Raw genomic sequence first — 24,989 nt, forward strand, 5'->3', positions numbered from 1 at the left:
TTTGATCATTTGAATGGTCTTGTGGCATGTGCCAATGACAATTCATGGTGGATGAGATGTGTTCTTTCAATGGATGATGCAGAATGTGAAGCCAAGCTATCATTTTTACATCCATCTGGGCCAGCAACATCATTCTCTTATCCTAGGAAACCAGATGTTCTTAGTGACAGGAAACTTCATTCTTTGCAAACTGGATCCAATTATGGCTACAGGGAGAACATATCTTGTATATCAAATGAAAGCCCTATTCATAAGGTTTAAAATGGCACCTGTTCCAGGTCTGTAGCTATCATAGGTATCTATTAAATAATATTTGACGTTATGGTGAATTTTGGCTTTTTTTTTCAAATTTGAAAATGAACAGGTTACTTACCTGTAAACATGGTTCTTTAAGTGGATTCTCTATGAATACACACTGATGGGTTAAACAGCGCCTGCGCTGGTTCCTCTCGGAATTTTCCAGAGCTATGAGGGAAAAGATACAATGTTTGAGTTGCCCTGCACTGCGCAAGTGCAGCCCGCCAAAAATCCCCAGTTCCATGTGCCCGCACATAGAGAGAGTTGGAACTCAGTCAACAGTGACGGACACGTGGGGAGGTTGGGCGGGTCGTGTGTATTCATAGAGAATCCACTTAAAGAACCATGTTTACAGGTAAGTAACCTGTTCTTCTTTAACGTGGTTCTCTATGAATCCACACTGATGGGTGACTACAAAGCTACTTACAGGATGGTGGGCCGTCACTGCAGCAGTGATGTAAGGATAGCCCTCCCGAATCTGGTCTCATTCTTGGCCCTGAGGTCCAGTCTGTAGTGCTTGATGAATGTGGATACACTGGACCAGGTAGCTGCTCGACATATATCGGGGATGTCAACCCCACGCAGCAGGGCCGTGGATGTAGCAACAGCTCGTGTGGAATGAGCACGCAGGTTTTCAGGGAGAGGTTTGTGCTGCAACTCATAGGCCAACGAAATGGTGGAAACCAACCATCTGGACAGGGTCGACGTCGAAGCAGCAGTCCCTTTACGTTGGCCATAGTAACACAAGAACAGTCTCGGGACCTTTCTGAAGTCCTTGGTCCTGGAGATATAAAAGGACAACGCACGACGAACGTCTAAACAGTGGAGTGTGCGTTCAACATCCAAAGAGGGTTCGGAAAAAAGAGTAGGCAGCAACAGAGGTTGGTTGACATGAAAGTCTGAGACCACCTTTGGGAGGAAAGAAATATCTGGGTGTAACACCACCTTGTCCTTGAAAAATTGGAGGTAAGGGGAATCAGCCCGGAGAGCCGCCAATTCACTAGCCCTACGGGCAGAAGTGATGGCCACAAGAAACAAAGTTTTGAGGGACAAAAACTTCAGGTCACAGGTAGCCATTGGCTCAAAGGGGGGACGAACCAGTGAGTGTAGTACTGTCTGTAAAGACCACTGAGGTAATGGTCTTCGCACAGGGGGTCTCATGTTGGTCAGACCTCTGAAGAAAGCTTTCACCGTTGGATGGGAAAACCATCTGGAGGATTGAGATCCCTTGGGTTGGAAAGTTACAATGGCTGAGGTGTATACCTTTAAGGTAGACTTAGATAAACCAAGATCGAATAGGTGTCTGAGATACAGTAGCAATGTAGATAAAGAGACGGGAGATGCTTGTAAACCCCGCTCCGTAGCGAATTTGAGAAAGCCTTGCCACTTGTGTTGATAGAGGCGGATGGTAGAAGGCTTTCTTGCCTTGTCAAGAACTTCCATTATTGACGGGATATCCTCCACGCTGTCAATTGGAGGGAGTCGAGGTCGGGATGGAAGATCGACCCCGAGTCCTGAGTTATTAGGTGAGGAATGAGAGGAAGCTTGACCTTGTCGATTGCTGCCTGCAGAAGTAGAGAGAACCAAGGTTGTCTGGGCCACCAAGGTGCAATCAAGATTGCTTCTGCTTGCAACTGGAGGGCTCTGACTACTGACCTCTGAACCAATGGAATGGGAGGAAACAGGTAGAGAAGGCCCTTGTGCCAAGGGATCATGAAAGCATCTCCCAATGATTCTGGGCCCCGTCCTGCCCTGGACGCGTAGCGGAGACACTTCTTGTTGGAGTGCTTGGCGAACATGTCGATTGTCGGAGTTCCCCACCTGTGGCAGAGTTCCTGAAAGATCTCTGAGTCCAGTTCCCATTCGTGATTTTGAGTGGGACGGCGACTGAGCTCGTCTGCAACGATGTTGTCTGTGGTGGCTATGTGGATGGCTACAGGGTAGATTTGCTCCTGGTAGCACCACTCCCAGAGATGTATTGACAGGAACAAAAGGGACTTTGATCTTGTTCCTCCCTGCTTGTTCACATAAAACATCGCTGTGGTGTTGTCTGTGACGAGCTGAATCGCCCTGCCTCTCACTAAAGGTAGGAAGGACCTCAAAGCCTTTATGATGGCTAGCAGCTCCAGGTGGTTGATGTGCAAGCCCTTCTCCTGAGGGGACCACAGGGCGTTGATCTGATGCCCCTGGCAATGGGCGCCCCATCCGAGTGGACTCGCGTCCGTAGTGACTTGAGTTGTCAAATGAAGAGGACGGAAAGGACGTCCCACCAAGAGGTGAGGTGGGAAAGTCCACCACTGAAGCTGTTGTGCCAGCTCCGGGGTGACAGTAAGAAGCTTGTTTGGACTGTCGAGGAGTGGATCGAAGAGGGACAGCAGCCAGATTTGAAGTGAACGCATCTTGAGGCGAGCATGGGACAAGGTCGCCGTTGTAGAAGCCATGAGGCCTAGCAGATGTTGCGCAAGGCTTGCTTTTACTCTTGTCCTTGGCCTGAATTTCCTGATGGCTTTGTGTAACTTTCGGATGCGTTCTGGAGGCATGAACATCCGAGCGTGTACTGAGTCTAGCCTCGCTCCGATGTAGTCCACCACTTGAGATGGGTTCAGCTTGGACTTTTCGTGATTCACGGTAAGACCTAGTGATTGTAACGTCTGGAGAACATACTGAGTGTCCTCTAAGGCCTGATGTTTTGAGGTCGAGACAATCAGCCAGTCGTCGATGTAGGGAAACACCTGGATCCCCTGGAGGCGCAGGTATGCTGCCACGGGAGCCATGCACTTGGTGAAAGTCCTGGGTGCTGTGGAAAGGCCGAAGGGTAAGGCCCGAAACTGAAAAATGGTGTTGTTGAAGAGTAGACGCAGATATTTCCTGTGGCTCTTGTGTATGGTGATATGGAAATATGCGTCTTTTAGATCCAGGACCACAAACCAGTCTCCTTGCCTCAGAAGATGGAGAATGGACTCTAAAGTCACCATCTTGAACTTGCGTGGTTTGAGAAACTTGTTGAGGCTTCTCAGATCGAGGATGGGACGGAGTCCCCCGTCCTTCTTTGGTACCAGAAAGTATCGGGAGTAAAAACCGTCGAGGACATCCTCTGATGACACCTTCTGGATGGCCCTTTTCTGAAGGAGAGTCAGGATTTCCTCCTCTAGGATTGGATCGAATGATGTAGGGTTGACCTGTCCTAGAGGAGGCAACCTTATAAACTCCAGGCGGTAACCGGAGGTGATAATGTTGAGGACCCAGATGTCGTTGGTGATGAGAGTCCAGTTGTGAAGGTAAGGAGAGAGGCGGGTGGTGTGGGAGGGTGACGGTGGAATGGTCAGGGAGTCAAAGGTACTGTTTCTGTTTTCTTCCAGGTGCTTTGAAGGACTGCCTCTTACGGGACGGTTGGGGTCTGAAAGCAGCAGATGAAGAGGAAGAAGCTTGAGGTGGACGTTGGGAAGAATTGCCTCCATAAGGACGGTAAGTACTGGTGGAAGGCTGTTGGTAAGACTGGGTGGTGTACTTTGGACGCCACTGAGGTTTGGATTGTCTAGGTGGAGGTTGGACAGAATAGGACTTGGCTGTTTTCTTACTTTTATGTAAGTTTTCCAGGTTCTCATCAGTACTCTGGCTGAAGAGGCCTGTGGCATCAAAAGGTAGATTTTCTACTCTAGTCTTAATGTCCTCAACAATGTTGGCTGAGCGCAGCCAAGCATGCCTTCTCAGAGTGATAAGGGAAGCAAAATTCTTGGACGTGGCCTCTGCTACATGGCGGGCGGCTAGTCGTTGGTATTTAGATACCGTGAGAGCTTCCGCATGAGTATCCAGACAGAGCTGTCTAATGTCGTCTGGAGCCATTTGAAGGGCTGGAAGAACCCTGGACCAAAGTTGTTTTTGGTAGGCACCCATAGCCACTAAATAATTCACTGCACGCAGGGTAAATGTGGTCATAGAGTACATTCGACGTGCCAGAATCTCTAACTTCCTGCCCTCCTTGTTGGTTGGGGTAGGATGACCTTTTGCAGGAGTCTTAGTGGAGCTAGACTCCACTATTAAAGAGTTGGGTGCAGGATGCATGACCAGGAAAGAGGTGTTGTCACCATGGATCCTATAGAGATTCTCGGTTCTTTTCGAAATCGAGGTAGCATTGGCCGGGTGGTCCCAGAATTCCTTAATAAGATCCATCAGTTCAGGTATGAAAGACAAACTGACTGGATGCGTTCGCTCGGCCTCGATATCCCCGAAGATGAGATTTTCTTCTCTTCTTGGGGACTGTTCAATTGCAAGCTTCAAAGCCTGCGCCATGCGGCCAACCATTTGGGTGTAGGAAGAAAAATCTTCCGAAGGAGAGGATGGCTTTAAGTTCGCTGCCTCTGGGAGCAAAGGTTCCCCCGGGATCGGAACTTCCAAGGACACCTCCGACTCGGTGTCGTCTTCCGCACCGGAAGATTCCTCTCCGGGATGCTCTTCCTCTGAGTGGTATGGAGAGGATGGAGGACGAGGTACTTTCGGCCCCGAAGGTGTCTTTTTCGGGACCGGAGGACACTCCTCTGCAGGTCGTCGAGGTGGCGCGACAGGCGGTGCAGTCGGGGCATCCGTCGGCGCCGTAGGCTTACCGGAGCCCGTTTCCGAAGGTCTATTCGGGGACGGGGTTCGACGCGGAGAACGTGACCGAGAGGATGAGGAATAGGAGTACTTAGATCTCTTTCTCCTATGTCTCCTATCTCTTGAGGTAGAAGAGGACTCGGTAGAAGAATCCCTTCTTCGCCGTCTCCGGTGGGACCTCTTCCGACCCCGACTGTATTCTGAGTCGGACGGTGAGGAGTCCCTTCGGCGTCGGTGGCCTCGACGGTGCCTGCGTCGACGACGGGGTTTTTTCGGCAATGGTTCGTCGTCGGCAGAGTGTGAAGCTGGACGCCGAGGGACTGGATCTTCGACTGGCTTGGTAGGTCGACCCCGTGGGGGGGGAGAAGATGCCGATCGACCCGACTCCGAAAGGAGTGAAGGAGATCGGGTGGTACGCCCGGTAAGTATTGGGCTGAGCGGCATGCTTTCGGCGCCGGCAACGAGCTTGTCGAGCTGGCTAACCGTAGGCGATTTTCCCAAATCCACCGGAGGCGGTTGGCGAGGTGGAATGGGGGCGCCTAAGTCGGAGACCGAGTCTCGGTCCCGAGAAGACTCCTCAAGAAATGGAGAAGGGACCGAAGCCGAGACAGGTGGGACGACCAGGGTAATCTCCTTGGTCTTCGCCTTAGCCTTCGACGCCGTCTTGGACGGACCCTTCTTCTTTGTCGGTGCCGAGGTTGAAGAAGAAGGAACATCAGAGGAAGACTTCTTTCCAGTAGGCAATTTCTTAGATTTCGCTTTGGAAACCTTCGTGGACACCTCCTTGGATGTCGAAGGAGGGGAAGAGGAGACCAAAGTGACCGATGAACGAACGGTGGAGACCGACTGAACGGATTCCATATCTGACGGTTGTGAAGCTGAGAGAGTACGGTTCCAGAGAAAATACTTGAGGCGTTGCTGACGAGATTTTAGGGTCGCCTTGGTGAATTCCTTGCAATGCTTGCAAGTGGTGGGCGAATGGGTCTCGCCCAGACAGAAAAGACAGAGGGAATGATGGTCCTGGAAGGGGAGCTTCCCGGAGCAAGCAGAACAGCGGCGGAAAGGTCCCTTTTTCGCTGACATAAGCCAAGCGGTGAACGAACGGTAGAGAAAGTCAGTAATTGAAGAAATCCTGCTGGCGCGTGGCGCCTCAGCAGGAGGTAATAGGCCTCAATCAGGATCAAGCGGGAAGTGAAAGTACTTGCAAGAAGCACGCCAGAGGCAAGGGAAGGTCAGCCGGTCCGAATTCAGGGCAACGGAGAAGCGGATAGACGATAGGCAAGCCAGGTCAAGTCCAAAAAATCCGAAAATAGCGAAAGGAGAGTAAAATCTCAAGAGCTCTAACTGAGAGGTTCCAACTCCGCGGGCGGATAAATGGAACTGGGGATTTTTGGCGGGCTGCACTTGCGCAGTGCAGGGCAACTCAAACATTGTATCTTTTCCCTCATAGCTCTGGAAAATTCCGAGAGGAACCAGCGCAGGCGCTGTTTAACCCATCAGTGTGGATTCATAGAGAACCACGTTAAAGAAGTAGTATTTCAGAAATGGGTGGATCAAAAAACCTGGAAAAAAATCTTTTTAAATATCTCATGGTAAGGTACAAATATACGAAAAATGAACCAAACCCATGACATAAAGTTCCAAAATGGATTTTTTATTGGTTGATTTGACATGGGATGACCCTTGTGGAAAGATTTAGGAGGACATTTGCATACAGTGGGCAAAACCCTATTAGTTACACGAGCCTGAGGAGATAATGCTAATGGTATAAACCTTTTGGGGAAATTACCACAAGTTAGGGAGTTAGCACCAGCATTTGCTGCTGCATGCCGAATTGTATGACTCTGCATGCAATAGCAAATGTTTACACAAATTTTGTCACTTGTGGCAATTTTTCAATGAGACTTAAAGCATCACACCACCATAAAACCACAAGAAGATGTTGGCCAATGTAAAGAAAAGCCAAAAAGTTTAAAATCCTAAATAATCACAAAGAAATTGAGGCATATCTGAAGAAAAAAAGGAAACCAAAACTCTAAATATAGACACAAGTTTAATCTGCTGCAATTATACTCCAGAATTGATCCCCATATGTTTGTTTGGGTAGTATAACCAGCCTCAGACTTATTAAGCACCAGCAAGGGTTCTAAAGCATAGGATTTCAAGAACCACACTAGAACCAATAAAATACTGGGGAGCTTTTTTTGTTTTTATAAAGGGCCGCATCCTGCTTTTGCAAAGCAGAATTTGCCAAAGGAGCTCATTTGGGGTCAACCCTCAAATCTGTTCGGCACCACACAAAGAACATTTATCTGTATGGGCTAAGCATTTTAAAAATTTGACTCCATTTCTACTTTTACTGTCCTACTGTTTTATTGTTACTTCTTACTCTTTATATTGTTTTAACTTTTTTACATGCTTTTTTAAGCTCTTCTCATGAACAACAAAGTTAAAGGGTTGGTTAGAAATGTTTCAAACAAAAAACAAAACCAGCTTTCACAGATACCATGTTGGTGGATCGTATGGACGGCTTCTAACATATTTTTCCAATAGCTCTTCCGCTCCCATGGATTGACTGTCTTTTTCTTTTTAAGCCAGCTATTCAGATCAATATTTCCACATTCCATCAACATGTAGATACTCTTCTCACCAATTTCACTACAACAAGATTGTTATAAAAGTTATGAAGTGAAATTTCAGAATGCATAGGATGGGGGTGTGTGAGAATCAGAGGATCTATGCAAATATTTACTCACTAGTCATACAGCCGGATGATCTTATCACTATGTTGCTGAAGTTTATTTAAATGAGCAATTTCATTTTTATAGCTTTCTATAGTCTGATGATCTGCCTCTTCTAGATTCACATATTTGATGGCATAAAGCTGCTTTTTTTCATCAAGTACTTGGAATACCTAGGAGGAAAGCAGTTTATAGGAAGGATAGGTTTTGACTTACATGACTAAATGCTTAAAACTAAAAGCATTCCCAACATTTACTCAAAATATTTCATAGGACTTGCATATTTGTAGTACTTCCACTCCAAGAATGTGCCCAATTCCCTCCACCTACAGGCAGATCATTCCTTCCTACCTCTAAGTTATTCCCATGCCATTTCTTTTTCTAACTAGTAAAGAATAATTCTAACAGATTCTTTTTTCTTTTATAGGTAGATCCCTGAATTTTGTTTAGCATTTGTTAAAGAAGAGCAATGTGAACACACCAAATAATAATTATATCCGCATGATGAGACTGAGCACATTTATTCCCATGGATAACCAAGGATGTCAACTTCCCAGGCCCACCTCAGTAAATACAGCACATGGATAATCCAGGTAGTGTGGCAGAGCCAAATCTTGAACAGGGAGAACCTGGATTCAGAGAGGTGCACTGAGTTATCCTTGGCTGGTCATTATTTCTCAGGCAAATCCTCCACAAAGGACTGACAGATGGCATGTAGTGTAAATCATACTCAATGACTTAGCACACAGGAAGACCACAAGATCCCCAGGGCTATTTCGGGCATATCTCAAAGCCTCCTGAGAGCTCCCCATTAAATCTTTATTTAAAAACAAAAAGCTCAGTAAGCCTTTTTTCTATTGATAAGAGACTTTCAAAAGCAGAGGATTTCACATTAGGGAACCTGGGGATGAGGACCTCCAATAAAGCCCACACTCACAAAGAAACCTGAAATGCTCAATGGGGTATTGACCATTACCACACACACACCCAAAATAAATGCCCTAAATATAGTTATTTCTGCAGTTGGTGCGACTAACAATCGAGCCTGGGGGCAAAATTTAGGTGCCCAAAGACAGTTGAGGTCACTCATCCTTTGTTTAGAGGACAGCAAGTATACTACAGTACTACAAAATATAACTGAATGACAATGGGGAAAATACATTAAGAGAATCATACATGGTTGAGAATTTCAAGTGATGAATATGTATTAATACTCACATTCCCAATTAACATTTAAGGAACACTCATGTCAATCAATCAATTTTGTACTACAGTCTACAGCCTGCTCTTATAATTGCTGCTTTTCACTTTTACATGTTGATCGTATTTTTGGGTCCATCGCTGCCACTGTGCATTCTCTGGGGAATTCCTTTTTACATTATTGTAGATTGGGTGGAGTGGTGTTTTGTTTTTATATTTTATGTTTATGTTCAATATTGGAAACTGCAGGGTAGTGGCTTGCCCCTAGATGGATGGTAGAGAAATTTAATAAAATAAATTTCAAAAGATGCAGTGATTCAAGCCATGGTTTGGGAGTTTTATTTATGAGATACTATGATATAAATGGCCAAAGGGTACAAGTGGCAAGACTGACACCAGGGAACTGAGCTTTCTCCATCCGGCTTGCCTCACCCCCACCACTTTGGGGCCTCATCACACAACACTGCATGCAGAAAGTGCTGGAAGGATGGAGACCACAACTTAAAAGATCTGAGCATTCTCTCTGACTTGCCTGACCCCAACCACTCTTTGTAAAAAGATTTTTAGGTTAACAGGGGACCTGAAGGGGAATGGGAACTTTTACCTAGTCAGTGAAAAATAGGGAAGAGACTAAGAGTAGACTGAGGCAAGAGTTGCCACAAGTTTTTAGTCTAACGGTGGAGAGCCCCATGTTGCATGTGTGTGGAATCATGATCTATCTGGACTTTTCTCTTACGTAAATTATCTTTATACCTGTGTTAGCGTTTAATCTCATTCCTCCTAAGTTTACACTTCTGGGTTATGCAACTTTCTTTGTATTTATTCAAAATAGTGTTTTTATTCTATTATATATTTATCTGTTGATGTAATAGCTTCTTGTAATAGTTTTTAATTGCTTATGAATTGTCATTATTTGCTATGTTACAAGTTGTGTCAGGTACTATTAGTGGAAAAGCAAAGCACATATATAAATGATGATGATAATATAAATAGGACCAGCTACTTAATATTGTGCAGCAATGACTAAAAACAACAAACAAAGACAAGAGTGTACAAACGCTGAACTACCCATTTCTACAAGTATTAAGGCTCATGACAGAGTATGATGATATATACACAGTTTGGTGGGGCAGATGCTTCTCAGTAAATAAGTTAACTGTATGTATGCTTACTCAGAAGCAGATCTGACTAAGATGAACAGCAGTGCAATCCTAGGGACATCTACACAAAAGTAACTTTTACCAAGTTTAATGGAGCACGCACAGGCAAAGGACTTCTTTATTTTTTTTTACTCTCATTATTAATTGTTATATTGGTAGGCTTGGATGCATCATCATTTCTGACTTACAGTGACTCTCACCAAGTTTTTAAAGTATGAGAGATGTTCAAGGAGTGATTTTAGAAGAGGTAGCCATGTTAGTCTATGCTAGCACATCAGGTAAAAACAAAAGAAAAATAAAACACAAAGAAGAAAAAAACATTGTGGCACCTTACGTTGTGGACTATCATCACCCACCACTGAGTTTCCATGACAAGGTAGGGATTTGAATTCAGGTCTCTTGAGTCCTGGGTTCAACACTCAGTCCACTAGATCACAATGACTGCCATGCTAAATTACAGCTGCATATGTTTTGCTGGTATTTCTTCAATAGCGACTACTTTTCCAACAAAAGCATTGTACTTATGCCACAAAACTTGCTACTATACCAACATAACTACCCTGTTTCCCCTAAAATAAGACTTAATCTGAAAATAAGCCCTAGTATGATTTTTCAGGATGCTCATAATATAAGACTTACTCCAAAAATAAGCCCTAGTTAAGTAGAACCCCGCTCTCCACCATTGTGCAGCAACCAGAAGATGACATGACTGTATTTGAATAAATGTAGATGGTTGCACATGACAGAAATAAATATCCCCTGAAAATAAGCCCTAATGCATTTTTGGAGCAAAAATTAATAGAAGACCCTGTCTTATTTTCAGGGAAACAGGGTAAGAGAACTTCTGCCAATTAATAGGCACAGGGAAAAGAATAGAGAAAGTATAGTACATAACATTTTACTATGAATGCAGGGGGGCAGGAGATCTATCTCCGCGGCCCAGTCCTGCAAAGCCCATGGACCGGCAGCGGGCTGCCGACCAGGGGTTGGGGACCCCTGCTATAAGGTACTACAGCATGTGCCATCTATTTCACACATGGTAGTGCCATAAAATGAACATTTCTATTAAGTGCTCCCTTTTTACAGTTCTCCAGTGGAGAAACATCAACTCTCAGTCCATTACCAAGTTAATCATACTGCATACATGTGTCAGAAAAACTCAGCAAATATGGAGAACTAGCTATATAATTCCTTGGCAGGCTCCAGTCTCATGTTTACAGGTTTTAGAGATCCTGCTACGAACATAGTGTTTAAAAAGTACTGCCATCTACAGTACAAAAATGGGGACTTGGACAAGACGAGGAATGTTCTATTATGCCTGTGATTACTGATATTATTTCAAAGCCTAAGCTGTTTCTGCACATTACTTTCATTTCAAAGCAGCTCACTGAATAAGAGTGACATAAATTTAAATCTTACCTTACTAGAGCCGCCACTGCCAATTTGTTTCAACACAGAATACCATTTACCTTTAATAGCAATACATTCATTTGATGGTGTAGATGCTGAGATCTGAATGAAAAATAATTTATGCATGTAAGAGAATAGATATTAGGTGCTTTGTTGATATTCCCAATCACTGCTTCATACAGTTATTTTTGAATGTGTACATATACATACAACCCTGCATTAAAACACTCGATTAAAATCAAGGTGTAAAAGCACTTTGCACTATGACATTTATACTGAATATGTGAAGATATTGTAAATTAAGAAATATCTTACGTCAAAACTGTATCTCAATTTATTGAACATTATAACCTGAGCTGAATTTTTTACTAGGAAAAGGTCAGCATTTCTAAATGCAAGGCATGGAGGAACATGAAGAGGAAGGGGAACAATGGGAATGGATCTAGTTCTGTAAGTTAAAACAAGCTCCTAGCACCTTGTAATATGGGGTGAGCAATTAATTTCTATAGGGGGCCACATGAAAAATCTGAACTGTATTCGCGGGCCAATCCAACTTTACTTAAAAATAAAATGAAACAGTGATGTTATGATTGTTTTTATTTTAAACTTGTTAATCTTCACAAATACTAAAGAGGTTTCTTGCGGTTAAAGATAAGCAACTGAGCAACTTTAGACAAAAGCTATAAATGGTTTTGATGTTCAACTTGTTCACTGAGAGAAATCCAGTCTGTCTTGGGTTTGAACAAGTACTTGAACACCGGACTGGAGCAACGACCAGCGGGCCAGACAGGAACAGCTCGCGGGCCGTATGTGACCCTCGGGCCACACTTTGCCCAGGTCTGTTGCAATATCAGGGTGAGATGGTACAGGATCTAACAGGGAAAGTGGAAATCAACCAGAATCTCTGATGGATTGAAGTTTCATGTGTTTCTAGAGGAACACCTGCAAATGAAAGGGCAGTACTGATGTCTGTTCAAATAATGTCATGCACAGAACCCTTGCTAGTTTACTTGTTCATATCGGAATACTTTATAATATATTTAATACACGGTAGTTGTTCATACTTGACAAGAACAAGATTTGACAAGAGTTTACATTTCATAGCAAGCAAAGTTGACCCAAGAATGCATATACTGATAATAAATTGACTAATATTTCACAGAAGATGTGGCACCTTATTCAATCATTAGCTAGAGGTTTGGAGCCCAAATATGATGGAAGACCACCACTTGCTCCATTCCACTGTAGCTGTTTTAAATACATGAAGGCAACAGCCTAAAAAGTCAATAGCTACTCTATTTAGTTACTTGTTTCATACAAACCAGAATCCATTTTTTTCAAGTTCTGCGTTAAGTGATACAGCATTCTCCCCCTCTTAAGCTCACCATTTTTATATGTTCAAAGCCATGACAGAAGGGAATGAGACCTTATTACTTATTAGCTTCATTTACTCAGCTAATGACTGAATATAACTTATGTGTTGGAGAAGTCTCATTACATCATCCATGCTTTTTTATGCTAACCTAGTTTCCTTCCTAACAGGTTCGCTTTAATATGGTATGCTAATAAAAGCAAGGTTTCATTCTGCTTTCAGAATGAAACCTTGCATTTTCCTTACTGTAAGCAGTAAGGATTTAATCATATCACTCTCATTCCTTTTGCTTCTGCTAGATAACTCCTAGATGAAAAGCTTATGTAGTTCTGATACCAGCTTAAGGTAGACATATTTCTTAATTGCTCACTTGTGCAAAACAAATTGTTCTGCCCAGTATTCCTGAACCAATTCTTTTACATTATCTCACCATTTAATTTCAGAATAATGTATTTTGGAAGTGCCGTTACCTGTATTCCAGTTTGCATTTGAAATTGTGTTGTTGGAGTACAAGGCTGCAAATAAGGAAACTGGTTGTACGGTATGGTTGTCTTTCCAGCAAGAAAATCATTTGTAACAACTGGAGTACGGAAACTGTCAGAAAAATTAATCATTAAAATCTTTTATTAATTGTTATAATCTTTGCATTGTGTTACAACACAGATCCTCAATCAACCATACCTTCAAACACAGGATTAAATTGGAATTTCCTTTAAATATAATATTAGAATGTATACTTTGAAGCTTCTGTAAAAGTTTATAATCTGCAGTTCACTAAAAAGATATCCTAACTTGCTCTTGCATTTTAAAAGACTGACCATACAACATCTTACAAATCTGTATTTATCAGGAATATAAACCCGTTTCCCTGCACACATGGATGAGGAACTGCTATCTTCTTCATATCATCAACAGTAGATTTTCTGGTGTTCCCAAGAGATTCCTCACTGGGCAAAAGTGAAATCTTGTACAAAAAAGCTTCAGGTACACAACTGGATTGGTTATGCAAATTCCCCGATACCTTAAGTAGGAAGAAAAGGGTGATTTGTCTTGCTCTTGGCTGAAGGCAAGGAATCTTGTGAGGTTTGATAATTCCACACTCAGGTGTCTCCTTATATCGAGACAAACTGAGGAGTATCAATAATTTAGCCATTATTCTTTCAACTCCCCAATTTGTACCCAAAGGTGGCTTTGCCTTAACAGAAACTGTTCCTGCACCGAATTTCTAGCACTTCAAATTTTCATAGATACCCTTTCTTAATGGAAGCTCTCTGTTCATATACCATAATGTTCCAGAAGGTCCTACAGACCTTAAAAGCAGCTTTTAATGAAAGCCTGGGTATAAGTAGCTGGAGAAGACTAGTCAAAAGCAAGTGCTCTGACTTATGTGAGCAGAGATGTTGGCAAGTAAGGCAGGAGTGGGCAAAGTCTGCCTTTCCAGATGATTATCAGATTGCAGTCCCTCTCACCCAACCCTAGTGGTACAGCCGTATCATTGCTTTAGAGACTTTCTTTATCTCGACATATAACTGCTGCAACTGAATGCACCGGCCTAGTGTTTATTAGATGACATTTCAATATTGTAAAGTATATTGAAGTTTAACACAGAACCCAAGATTTTTCTTCAACCACAAGCTTCAAATCAAATGTTGCATTTATTTTTCTCAGCTATTAAAATGCATAAACTCTTGTTTTGTATACAAATAGCTGAGCAAATTCCAAAAGAAATAAACTTAAAATTTAAAAAAATAAAGCACCACACACACAGAAGTTACCAGGCCATATAGTTATGCAGTGTGCTGTTGCTTGGGGTTGTGCCAACATATGGTGGACAATTTCTTCTGCCATTGGTCTCTGGTGGTGAGCATTTCTGTGGAGTTGGCTCTGGGGCTGAAAATCTTTTAACAACAGGAAATTCTGGGAGTTCAGAATTTGAGGATTTCCCCTACAAATGGAGGGAAATAACAAATACTTATATCCAACCATTCATATTTGGCATACAAAGTCAGAGTGTAAGCTGAGGACTTGGTCATTGTATAGCATCTTGCTTGCCTAAACTTTACTGCACACCTATGGAACAATATGTATTGCATTAGTAACTTCCTAAAGTCATTATGCAAACTAATGTCTAAACACAAGGACAGCTCAAAATATAATAAAACCACTCTATTTATTATATTTTATTCTATTTCAAGTATTCTCATTTAGTGCCCAGTTCCAGCATAAAAAACATATTCAGCCTTGACATAGAAAAACTACTCAACACTCCCTGATCTCTTCCTATATGGGAGATATAGGCCTCACACTGGACAGAGGCAGTCCTGGGCTACAAAGGGGTTCTTGTATTTTCAAAATGCAGATGCAGAGTTTATTACCTTTTTATGTCCTTTCTTTTTCCCAACAAAACATGAGATCAATAAGACTGAAAACACCTGATTGCTCTCTGTACACTCCTCCTCTTTACATTTTTAGACAACACACAGAGTGCTCTGTAGTAACATTGAGCCCCTCTCCCCTGCTTCCTATAACATAATTATGCCTGATAAGAAGTTCTTAAACTCAAAAGTTTGCAGAGTGAATTTTGTGCCTTTCTCACTAGGCCTAATAAATGTATCACAACACGGATTGTAGAAACACTATGCTTACATACATGCTAAGGTAACAAATACAACCTTGCTACCTAGTCATTTGTTGTCAATATCAGGCTCCATTAATCTACCTACGGTAGTATGCCTCCTGGCTATTAGATCTTCAGTAGCTATGTATGAACTTATTCTCTGGGTAACAATTCTGACTGGAGTGGTCAGAGACAAAAAAGCTAACAAGTACATAGTAGCTACTTCACCCTGAAAATTCAGATGGTTCAAGACAGGCTTTTACATTTGTCCACTAAACCACTATAAAGTATATTTTTAAAGTGCTAAGATGTCACTTGAGACTTAAAAAATCACACATTTCAAATCGATTACCTCTGAATTTCTTTTATGCATTGTTTCATGCTGAGACCATTTATTTCCAAATGCGAGGCAATTTAATCTGAGCTGTTCCTTCTCTTTTTGGACATTTCTTTTGGAAACAAAATGCTGCTTGCGCCATCTCCCCAGACAATCTGTTTCCAGGGCTCCTGGCTCCTCCTGCTGTTCTTCAACTTCTGAAACAATTTTTCAAAATAGACAAGATGGAAGCCCTAGCAGGATACCATGGAAAGACAGCCCCTAGAGACTGGATCTTATATGGTTTATGGAAGGTCTGGGTTGAATGACTGAATGAGGGGACACTGATCCTTGGTACTGAGGATATAGGTATATAGGCAAACTACAGAGTGAGGTGACAGAATGGCTGAAAGTAGGGCTTGTAACAAATCTTGGAGGAATGAGAATGGCTTTAGACAATTTTGCAGAGGCTCCATTTCAGGTCTAGAATAGCATGCTTAGGGGCTGTTAAGAAACTACATTAAAAACTGAGTCTTTGTTTGCCTAAATTAACAGCTTTCCAATCTTTCCCTTAGTTTACATCACTGTCATCTGTGTCAACCATGCCACAGATACCTGTACCTTCATACTCTATTTGAGTGCAATCTGGGAGCACCAGGTTAAAGGTCAACGAAGAACACATGTATTTATTATACCTGCCCCACACAGGTTAAGACAAACCTTTTATTTTATTACTGTAAGTGGAATCATGTTTATTCTTCAGTGTTAGAGTTGAATTCATAGCTACGTCTGAGCTCTCTTCATCTGACAGTTGCAATTCTGTAAGATGTCTGCTTGGTAAACACTAAACAAACAAACAAAAATGGAAAGACCTAAAATAAGGACACAAAAAATCCCCAATATAGACCTGATCTTAGTTTATACATAAACACCAATAAACTTCAGAGCTATGGATAAAGATTTTCAATCTGCCTTCTTTTGAAGGTCCCAGGTAGATAACAATACATCCTTGTAACAACTCTCCTAGTAAGATTCTAATCTTACTCAAGTTGGAATTATACATATAGACACTTACTCTATTGACTGAGGCTATGAATCTGAATCGTAATTGAAGTCTCCCAGTCAATCTAGGAGCCAATGCAAAATTTCCTACTGTTATCTTCATTGCAAATTACAAGCTGCTTGGAAAGTGATTTTTTTAAAAAACTTTTTCCAAGTTGCCCCCTCTTGAATAGAGTTGGGCAACGTCAATAGTCCTCTGGCAAATTCCAGTCCCAGGACCTGCTGCAGATTTTCACACACACAAAGCATCAAATTTCATGGGCAACCAGGAAGAAAACTATTTAAACCAACAATGTAAAAATACTGTTTAAAGGAAACAAATCCTACGGCATTTTGTCAGCAATGTGGGAAGACATATCAAGCAAGCACTTGCATTAAAAGGAATTCTTTTCTGTCTACTTCTGAATTTTGGCAGCACACAATTTGCCACTGAATTCTGGTGGCATCGTTTTGGGGCATGCGTTATAGTGCTGCAAAAATGGCCTTGAAGACTATAGTCTAGAAAGAACTACAGTTTGCAAAGATACTTAAATCCTGATAAAATCTATCTTTGTCTTTAGAATGTGATCTGTGTCACTAAATCTGTGCATAGAAATGTTTTGACATTTGTGGGTGCAGCACCATGGCCAATTCCCATGGCAATACAATCAGAAGGTTTCCACACCCTTCATCTCCTTTCTGTTAGAACCTCATGGCCTATTCCAAAACTGATTTAGGAGCTGGTGTAATACATGAGCAAATGGCCAAGTATAGTGAAAATCCCTCATTTCAACCTCAATTCATTTTGACATAAATATTAATCAAGCACATGTAGGAATACAAATTCAGTAACTTTTTAAGTTTAAGTCTTACTTGTATTTCTTAATCAGATACTCAAGTTATTTAAGTCTTCCTTCATGGTATTAATAAATTCTGTTTTGTCTATATGATTTGATTTAATTTCTCTTTCCTATCCATTATTTCCTCAACTACACTATTAACACAAAATACAGTAGTCAAATTACCTTCAGATCCTCTGGCAGATACGAATCAGTTCCATTAGGTTTTGATTCATGCAATGGCAAGTGGTTCAAATTGGTATCAGATATTTGCCTGTTTCATCAAAATAGTAACAATCACTTAAAACAACAGCTATATAATATAGAAGTAACTGCACTCAGACATTAGTATGGGGAACAAGCTAAACTGTGGAGCTTTAAAAAAATCCCAGATCTCATTTAAAAATATTATGCCAACTCTCTGCAGAAAATATTGATCAGAAGAATAACAATAAACCAGAACAGATGGCTTCAGTTAAAAATTAGACAACATTGATTGGAATGTATGAGAGGGAAACATACAGCCTTTGAGTCACATGAAGTCCCTGGCCTTTATTAAAACCCCTCTATAAGCTAGTACTTCAGATATACAGTGGTGCCCCGCATAGCGAGCACCCCGTTTAACGACAAATCTGCATAGTGATGCGGATTTTGCGATCGCAAAAGTGATCGCATTGCGATGCTCTAAATGGGCAAAAATTGCATTACGATGATCGGTAAGCGTTTTGCTTACCAATCTTCGCATTGCGATGTTTTACAAACAGCTGATCGGCAGTTCCAAAATGGCCACTGGGTAAACAAAATGGCCACCCGCAGCATTTTCACGCAGTTTCCTCGCTTACCGGGTGGCAAAAATGGCGGCCGGATGGAGGATTTCCGCATAGCGGTTTTCCCCCCACAGGAACGCATTAAACGTGTTTTAATGCGTTCCTATGGGGTTTTTTGCCCCATATAGAGAGGAATCTGCATAGCAACGTTTTTTCTGGAATGGATTAACGTCGCTATGCGGGGCACCACTGTATGAAGAAAGTAATTTGTCTCTGTCCTTGCAGTCCAGGAGAAAGGGAAAGGAAAGAAAAGGAGCACAACCTGCCTACTTTTTCCATAACATGCTTACCACTAGCATATGGCCCCAACAAAATATCCCCAAGAAATACAGTTTTATAACCAGTACAAGTATACCTTTCGGAAACATGTTGAATGTCCATCTCTGCAGAAACATCTGTATCATCACTCTCACTCTCACTGTCACTTATTAATTTGATAGGAACTCTCCCAAAGGTACACATCTAAATGTTGAAACATAATGACAGTCAACAGATGCAACACCTCAGTGTATCCAACGGTATGTTGTGCTAGCTCCAAATTTCTTCAGCTTCCAAAAGCCCACTTTCAACCTTGCACAAACTTCTGATTATTTATTTCAACTGTAATCATTCAAACAACAGTGGTGCCGCACAAGATGAATTAAATTTGTTCCAAAGTTAATGTTGTCTTGCGAAAAATTTGTCTTGCGAAATGCGTTTTCCCATAGGAATGCATTGAAATCTAATTAATGTGTTCCTATGGGCAAAAAAAGTCAGAACAAAGTCAAATTTGGTTTACAAATGGTTTATTAAGTGCTCTTTAAAGCCATATTGTGCAGCTGATTTAAAAATTTGCAATCACAAAACTTCTAACATTTTAAAAGTCATAGAAAAACATTTAAAATAAGCAAACATGAGGCAGGAAAAAAAAAAGGAAAACATTCTTCTTGCGAAGCACGGCCATAGGAACATTTGTCTTGCGAGTCATCAACCCAATTGTCAAAACCATTTGTCTTGCGAGTTTTTTGTCCTGCGAGGCATTTGTCTTGCGAAACACCACTGAATTGTGCAAGGTGTTATACAAGCCCTCCCTCAAAATTTTGCAAAACTCACAACTTGATTTGACTAATTGTTTATGCCAGTTGTATTCATTGTTCTGCTAGTGATTACACAACACAAGGAGAACACTATCACCCTTTACATTTTTCCATTAGTGTAGCTTGTATATTCTGTGTAACACCAAAATATATATTTACCTGGTTAGGTTTGTTTGATGGTTTCAAGGGTTTGCAGCCATCCAAAATCAATTCAGTCTCTTGAATGGAATCATTCTTTTCTCTGAAGAGAGAAAACATGATGTTCAGTTCATGTCAAGGCAGTGGAAATCATAACAAAAAAATTTTATGCAGTATTTTATATTACTTACTTGGGACAAAAGCTTGGAGCATTAGCAGTAACCTCCCCAGAATCAATCGTTTTATTCCTATTCATGAAGCTTCCAACAATCTTGTGATGATCTAGGGCTGTGACAACATAATTTACCAGGAGACAAATTAAAGTTTTAGCCTAATTATCATTCTCTCTCTCTCTCTCTCTCTCTCTCTCTCATATAGATATATAAACTCCCCATATATACATCACACTCATCTGGCTGCCAAGGCATGGTTAAACCACATATATTTGACAATTAAAACAAAAATAATATAAATCAAAATTAAGTATAAACATACCAAAACAATTTAACTAATAGTGATTGAATGATTTTAAAAAAGCAAGGTGGCAGGATCGATAAAGGCCCGCCTAAAAACCATGTTTTTAACAACTGATTAAAAGTTCTTAGTTAAAGGGCCACTGAGAATGCCAGGTTTTTAGTCCACACTTTCCGGGCCTCTCCCAGGGTCAATACTCTCAACTGCCCGGCCTGGGAGGATCACATAGGATGGGCAGATCGAATCAGGAGGCGTTCTGCCAGGTATCAAGGTCCCAAACTGTTTCGGGCCTTATAAGAACACCATCACCTTGAGGCTGGCATGGAAACACACAGGTAACCAGTGCAGGGCGGCCAGAGTAGAAGAAATGTGTTGATATTTCTTTACACCACTCAGTAGTCTGGCCGCCATGTTCTGGACCTGCTGAAGTTTCCATAGCAGCCCCATGTAGAGAGCATTGCAGTAGTCTAAGCTCGAGACTACCAATGCATGGACCAACATGGTGAGGGACCCGATGTCAAGTTAGGGACACAGCTGGGTGATCCGCCTTAGGTGGAAATAGGCAGAGCGGACCACAGACACTATCTGGGACTCCACTGATCGTGTTGGGTCCAGGAGTACACCCAAGCTGCGAACCTCATCCTTTGCAGAAAGAGTCATCCCCCCAAAAAAGAAAAGGAGGCACCCAAACCCCAAACACTGGGGGCACCCACTGTGGCGTCCACCCTCGTGCTCCTTTGCTTGACCTTCAAGCCCCAGAGCACGCGAAGGCAGACAAACTTCACCCTTTTCACTTGCTGCCACCAGATGATCTCTAAATCACCATTACTTCAGAAAGACTCAGGTCCACACTTCAAGTTCTTTTAAATAAAACTTTGATTTATTGATTACATAGATTCATAAATATCTTCAGTAGTTAATCACATCTAAAATCCCCAAACTACAGTGGGATCTTGACTTGAGAACTTAATCCGTATTGGAAGGCGGTTCTCAAGTCAAAAAGTTCTCAGGTCAAATCTGCATTTCCCATAGGAATGCATTGAAAACCATTTGATCCGTATCTGCTCTTTTCCGTCCATAGAAACTAATGGGAAGCTGCTATTCCGCCTTTGACCACTAGAGGGGGATATTTTGTTTCTTTTTTTCTTAGGTCAAGAAAGGTTCAGGGAAGGCAGGGAAAAGACAGTCCAGGCAGTACCAGGCAGTCTGAAGACTGTCTCCCAATCCACTCTCTAAACGCTGGGAGGAGTGAGGAAGCAGACAGGCACCCTTTTCACTGGCCAACAGTTAACGGAAAGTTCACTTTTTGCACTTTCCCTGCCTCCTACGTGGGTTTTTTCAGTTCGTAACTCAAATCTAAGTATGTAAGTCAAGTCAATATTTTCCTATGAGAGTGGTTCTTAAGTCAAAATGTTCTTGACTCGAGCCGTTCTTAAGTCAAGACCCCACTGTACACATTTTCTTGCACACCCTGACTCTACTCTCAGTGACTCAATCTGACTTAAACTCACTTCATCTCACACTCTGACTGAAATATTGACTCAGGTTCTGCCTCTTATAGCATCTGTCTCAGCTCCGCCTCTCTGCAACATTAATATTCATAAACCATTATATTACATAACATAGACCATAGATCAAATAAATAGGGAACGCTACAGACCTCCCCCCCTTAAATATGTTTGTTTGGGAGGGGAAACACCATTTTTCCTCCTAAACAGGTACAGTTGCATAACTTTTATAATATTTAACAGTTCAATAGGAAAAGTCATTCAATATAACAATTTTCATTCTTATTACTTTAAACAATTTAAACAACTATCATTCCTTATACTCTAAACATTTTACTAATTTCAACAATATACTTAACCTTATCATTTATACTTTATAATTTTCATTAACATTACCAACCCTACAGAACTTACAATCAGGAAATTTTTCATAAATAATTAAACAGTGAATCAGAGTCCAGTTCAATTAGTAATAAAAGTCCTGGTATCATTCTTTTTTTTTTTTCAATTTATATGCCGCCTACACTACCAAGAGGTCTCTGGGCCTTAGTGAAAGGGCCACTGAGAATACCAGGTTTTTATTTTCTTCACATTTTAGTCCATCAATTCAGTTTTTAATCACATTTACAAATGTCCATCCCCCTTCCATCAGTCATTTGGCTTCCGAGGCAAGATTAGAGTCTCTTTCGCAAAGTCCAGGTTAGCAAAGTCCAAAACAGGCTCACTCCCGTAGTCATCTGCAAGGCACCTCATCTCTCCAAGTCCAGATCTCACAGCATTCAAAAAGAAGGTGGACTCACGGTGGTAACTAGGTGCACTGAAGACTGGTCGGGATGTTACCGCCTCTATCAGCTGGACACACAACTGCTGGCACTCAGGAGTCCCTCTGTCGTCCACAGGCTCCTTCCTCCGCAACCTCTTCTGTTGTCTGGCGGTCATCGGCCACTCGATTGACCCCGGGATGTCCTCAGTTGGTTGTTTTATAGTGAAGCCTGCTCTCTTTCTGGCTCGAGGCTTCACCATCTCATTTGGGGAAAGGATAGGCAACTTCCTCTGCTCCTTCCAACCCTCTCTGGATGCGTCCTTCCTTAAGACATCAGAGCAGATGCCTTTCTCCACATCCACATATTGTCCCACAGATACTTTCACCGAAATATTTTCCTTATGTGGGGGACCACTAACATGGGTCACTTTAAGATTCTCAGGTCTGTCAGGTCAATCTCAACTGATTGATTGGTTTTAGACACACTGCACGTGTCATCTCTTGCTGGTTCTTTATTCAGGGACATGTCAGGTAGGGGTTTGCTTTGCAAAGTTTTATGATCTACTTGTTCTACCTCTGCCAAAAGCAATTTTCTCCCCTCTACAGTTCTCAGTTCTACTACTTCTCTTTTCTGGGCCTCATACAAGCTTTTTCCTTTTCCAGGAGCATCTCCCAAGCTCGGCTCTGCAATCTCTAAGGACTTTGGTAAAAGCTCCTTATCCATGCAAGACCTTACAGGGTATTCAGGAGACAACAACAAAGTGGGTGTAATGGTGTCTGTTTCAAAGTAATCTTCTCCTGCTGCTCCTGAGCCAAACTATTTTCATTTGAGGTTTTCAGAAGCATGAGATCAGCTACAGCAGTGGTCTGGGAACAGGGGTAAATTACCTCAAATGGGGTAAAAATGAAAATCCTGGGGGTAATGAGCAAAGCCTACCTTGTAGGATTTTGAGCATAACCTTGCTAGCGTGTGAAATGAGTGCAATTGTACAATAGTTGGAGTATTCTTTGGCACTGCCCTTCTTTGGGATTGGGATGTAGACTGATCTTTTCCAGTCCTCTGGCCACTGCTGAGTTTTCCATTGATGATGATAAAAAAAATAGTGCACTGGTCTTTGATGTTGGGCTGTGGCACCAGGGTGGGTGACATGATCTTTAGCCTGGTTTGTTCCTTTTTGCAAACCAGACACAGAATGATTAAAGTAGTAGGAAAAGCCCCCCCCCCAATTGCTAGCACCACTCTGGCAGCCATTGATGATGATTAAATCCTCTGCAAGCTAGCAAAAATTTAATGCAACTTGCTAGGCATGTTGGACACCTTACTACTCCCTATACCACCCCATGGCTGGAGTGGAATGCGTTCCAGCAAAAATAGTGCACATCTTTATTAAAATTGGTGCATCCTGCTAGTTTGGTACATAGCCTGGCAGCCATTGATATTTATGATATATCCTGCTAGTTTGGTACACAGCCTTTGTAGATTCAATAATATTTTGAATTCAAATAATGTATGATTTCCTTACTTTCAAATCAAGGGGGTAATGTCGGCGTATATAATTTTTGGGGGGAGGTAAAAGGTAAAAAAGTTCCTGACCCCTGAGCTACAGCAACACTCTTCAGCTGAGTAACCACGGAAACATCTCTCTTCAAGCTCCTATGTGATACTGTAACACTTTCAGCTGCAGAGGGTGATTCCTGGCCTCTTGGTGAGAGTGTAAGTGCAAAAGCACTCTTAACATGCTCTATTGACTGCAACCCATCTCCATTTTTCTGGTCGTTGTCAGTCACAGATTTCTCTGGGTGATCAGTGGTTAGTGTTGTACCATCTGTCAAAGTACTATCTTCCCTCTGTTCCTCATTACTAGAAGGAACAGTAAGGGTGTTCAAAATACTCTCATCAGCCATTTTGGTTATCTCATGGTCCTTTTCTGAACTGGAGCATCCCTGCATAGATTCAGAGGTTAGGGAATCAACTTTTCCCTCAGGGATTGCTAACTGCTCCCTCATGGAACATGGCACCTCAAAAGCACTCCTCACATTTTTAGGTTTATCTTTTCTACAATTGTACTGTAAATGACCAGGCTTGCTGCTTTTGAAATTCCTTCTCTCATCCTCGAGAGATTTGGTAAACTTTTCCTCAGAGTTCACTTGGTTCTGAGGACTAGGCCATACTAATTTAGCTGAGGCACCACTCTGGCCTTCATTCCATGTTGTTCTGCTGAGGTAATTTTCACCAAAGGGCTGCTTATTGTTGTCCCAACTCTGCCTGTCAAAATCTACCTCAGACTGTACACGCAACTGAAAGAGCATCTGTTTAACTTCCAACTCTATTTGTCTTTTTTCTATTTCTTTTCCTCTAATTTCTAGCTCCCTTCGTTTGGTCTATCACTCAGCTGCCATCTGTCTGGCCTCTCACTCAGCTCTGATTTCTAGTTCCCTTTGTCTGATCTCATTTTGGAGTTGTAATTCATTATGTTTCAACTCCCGTTCCAGTTTCCACTTTTCAAACTCCTGCGAGCTTAATTCATTTGGTTTCTCAGAGACACCCTCATCAAATTCCTCTTGCTGTATTTCAGAAACAGGGTCACTCAGAGGGTTTCCCTCCATTTCTTGAGGTAAA

The 24,989-nt window shown here is 41.9% G+C and overlaps 1 protein-coding gene across 2 annotated transcripts in view; it reads right to left on the bottom strand.

The window, feature by feature from the left end:
- Window positions 1-24,989, bottom strand: part of TTK (TTK protein kinase) — a 71,137-nt gene that overhangs the window by 18,162 nt on the left and 27,986 nt on the right. For both annotated transcript variants that reach the window (XM_072999284.2, XM_072999290.2), the window contains exons 7-17: window positions 19,816-19,912; window positions 19,646-19,727; window positions 18,766-18,872; window positions 17,770-17,857; window positions 16,424-16,547; window positions 15,740-15,921; window positions 14,546-14,715; window positions 13,241-13,364; window positions 11,408-11,500; window positions 7,644-7,801; window positions 7,394-7,545 (exon numbers count right to left, since the gene is read on the bottom strand). In XM_072999284.2, coding sequence (XP_072855385.2) covers window positions 7,394-7,545; window positions 7,644-7,801; window positions 11,408-11,500; window positions 13,241-13,364; window positions 14,546-14,715; window positions 15,740-15,921; window positions 16,424-16,547; window positions 17,770-17,857; window positions 18,766-18,872; window positions 19,646-19,727; window positions 19,816-19,912 — 1,377 coding nt within the window. The remainder of the gene's footprint in view (window positions 1-7,393; window positions 7,546-7,643; window positions 7,802-11,407; window positions 11,501-13,240; window positions 13,365-14,545; window positions 14,716-15,739; window positions 15,922-16,423; window positions 16,548-17,769; window positions 17,858-18,765; window positions 18,873-19,645; window positions 19,728-19,815; window positions 19,913-24,989) is intronic.

This window comes from Pogona vitticeps, chromosome 1, assembly GCF_051106095.1.
Source record: "Pogona vitticeps strain Pit_001003342236 chromosome 1, PviZW2.1, whole genome shotgun sequence".
NCBI lineage: Eukaryota > Metazoa > Chordata > Lepidosauria > Squamata > Agamidae > Pogona > Pogona vitticeps.